General features: G+C 40.6%; 1 protein-coding gene across 1 annotated transcript; it reads left to right on the top strand.

Moving 5' to 3' along the window:
* The first annotated feature begins 1,462 nt into the window (after window positions 1-1,462).
* LOC119804234 (14-3-3 protein theta-like) lies at window positions 1,463-2,723 on the top strand. The gene is made up of 2 exons (XM_038315714.1): window positions 1,463-1,481; window positions 2,080-2,723. Exons 1-2 carry the CDS (start codon window positions 1,463-1,465, stop codon window positions 2,634-2,636), a joined length of 576 nt encoding a protein of 191 aa, XP_038171642.1. The 3' UTR covers window positions 2,637-2,723.
* Window positions 2,724-2,946: the final 223 nt, after the last annotated feature.

Genomic DNA, 2,946 nt, shown 5'->3' with positions numbered 1-2,946 from the left:
TGGAATTGGACTGATGGAACATGCGACCAAACCCGTCCTTCTGAATGTGGCCAACAGCGGGGGCTGACTGAGAAGCAAAGGACAATGGCTCTGGGCTCTGATTCTTCTGCATGGACGGGCTCTGTGGGAGCCTTCTCAGCTTGGCCGATCACCTTCCTGGACCTGGTGGGAGTTGGGAGGACCTTGGTCTTAGCATAGAGTGGGGAACCCTGATGGCTCCTTGGACTTGAGAGGGAGGGAGGGGAGGTATGGGTGGAGGGGAGGGGAGGGAAGGGGGAGAAGGAGGGGAGGGAAGGGGGAGGAGGAGGGGAGGGAAGGGGGAGGAGGAGGGCAGGAGATGGAAATTTTTAAATATAAAAAAAATAAACCATGAGGAAAAAAAAAAAAAAAAAAAAAAAAAAAAAAAAAAAAAAAAAAAATAAAAGCATTAAAAGTCTCCCAAACAATAGCAACAAAATAAAGTCCCAGGGCCAGATGATTTTAGCACAGAAATCTACCAAACTCTCAAGGAAGTGATAGAACCAATACTACTTACATTATTCCACAAAGGGGAAACAGAAAAAATATTGCCCAATTTATTTTTTTGAGGCCATAGTTACCCTAATAACCAAATAACAAAAAAGATTCAACAAAGAAGGAAAAGTGGAGAAGATAGTTTCTGTATAGCCTGGTCCCATAACCAATCAATAGAAAAGAAACACACAAAGGCTTATATTAATTATAAACTATTTGATTTAATAGCTCTGGCTTATTATTAATTAGCTCTAACAACTTAAATTAACCCATAATTCTTATCTATGTTTAGCTACATGGCTTGGTTCTTTTTCTCATCTTGGTTCCTTTTTTCATTAAGGCATTCTCATCTTGCTAGCTCTGCATCTGTCTGGGGACTGTGTCTACTGGTCAATAAGCATTTTATTTAACTACTTTGAGTGAAAAAAATTTTACAGTAAATAAGAGTATTATCTCACAGAATTCTCACGTTTTTCTTTTCAAAACAAGAACTCTAAATCTCCCTTGTTTACCTTTTTTCCTGATCATTACATATAATAACTTGTAACCAAAATGCTAAAGAAAGAGAAACAATAATAATTTTTTGAGGGGGGAATGTGAGCCTAGTTTTCTAGGCTACTTCTTGCTAATTAGGGGCACTGGTAACCTTTTTTTTGTTTTATAAAATGTAGTTTTATTTTATGTTACTCTGCTGTTACATAGGGCATAACATTTCACAAGGCTTTTTTGGGACTACAGTCAATGATTAGCAAACACAATATTGTGGATCCGACCCTCTAAAGAACAATCACTGGACAAACTGGACACCCTCTCACATGTGCACAGATCTGCATGGAAAAGTACTGACGTTTAGACTTGGACTTGTGTACTTTATTTCCCCTTTCTAGTGTATTAAGAAAGGACATGCATTTTAATTTGCCCAAAGCAATGCTTGTATTCTGGCAGCAACATGCTACTTCTATTACAAGGTAAAGTGAATACCAGAGCTACGAAGGCAGGAGGTGTAAGTGAATTTTTATTGGGAAGGAAGTTGTCAACTCAAGCAGCAGCAAATGAAGAATGCATAAAGGAAACTCCCTGTTGTCACAGACAGACGTAACCTCCAGAGTATGTGACATAGGAGACATTTCAATCTGTGACCCCCCCAAGACTGGATGCATTAAGAGCTTTCACATTCAACCTAACACTTCTGGATTCCTACTAAAAAAAAGAAATATGCAGTAAGAGTACAGAAAAATTGTTTCTGAAAGGATTAACCCCCAAAGAAGGGTCAGAGAGGGAATGTAGAATGTAGAAATCGGGGAGTTATTATTACAATTACTTTAAATTGTAATGCACTACATTTCCATATCTTCACAGTAATACAAAACACAGCCACTTGCAGAACTGGTTCAGATTACTTAAATACCCAATGTACTGTCAGTCCTCTACACAAGTGTCTGGAGTTACTCGTGTATATATGAAATGAAGCTATTGATACTTCTCTACAGCAGTAACTGCACACCAGGAAGGCCGAGACAGCACAAATCAGGGGATGGAGTTTTCCCAAAGCTGCAGTGTGAAAAGTCATTTCGAGCATCGAGCAGAAGACCGACACCTCCGACAAGAAGTTGCAGCTGATCATGGATTATCGGGAGAAAGTGGAGTCGGAGCTGAGGTCCATCTGCACCACGGTCCTGGAATTGTTGGATAAATATTTAATAGCCAATGCAACTAATCCAGAGAGTAAGGTCTTCTATCTGAAGATGAAGGGAGATTATTTCCGGTATCTTGCTGAAGTAGCATGTGGCAATGCTCGAAAACAAACGATAGATAATTCCCAAGGAGCCTACCAAGAGGCATTTGATATAAGCAAGAAAGAGATGCAGCCTACACATCCAATCCGCCTGGGTCTGACCCTTAACTTTTCTGTATTTTACTATGAGATCCTTAATAATCCAGAGCTTGCCTGCACACTGGCTAAAACGGCTTTTGATGAGGCCATCGCAGAGCTTGATACACTGAATGAAGACTTCTACAAAGACAGCACCCTCATCATGCAGTTGCTTAGAGACAATTTAACATTATGGACATCGGACAGTGCAGGAGAAGAATGTGATGCAGCGGAGGGGGCCGAAAACTAAAGGCATCCAGGGTGCTGTCCTTCGTCCCCTCAAGAAAACCTTTTTACATCTCCATTCCTTATTTCACTTGGATTTCCTCCAGCAAGGAAGCCTATTCATGTGTATGGGATCAACTGTTTATAGTCTTTTCACACGGCACTGGTAACCTTATGGGGACCCAAGGAAAGTTTAGGGTTATGGTCAAATCCTGACTGGAGTATTCTGTGAGCCTCTGAAAATAGCTATGAGTGTTTTTGCCATTAAGGCTGAGTCAGGAAGAAAGGAGAAGCACCTATACTTATCTTTAGCAAACAGAGCCCACCCAAGAAAA

This window comes from Arvicola amphibius, chromosome X (genome assembly GCF_903992535.2).
Source record: "Arvicola amphibius chromosome X, mArvAmp1.2, whole genome shotgun sequence".
NCBI lineage: Eukaryota > Metazoa > Chordata > Mammalia > Rodentia > Cricetidae > Arvicola > Arvicola amphibius.
This window is presented reverse-complemented; position numbering and strand designations above follow the sequence as displayed.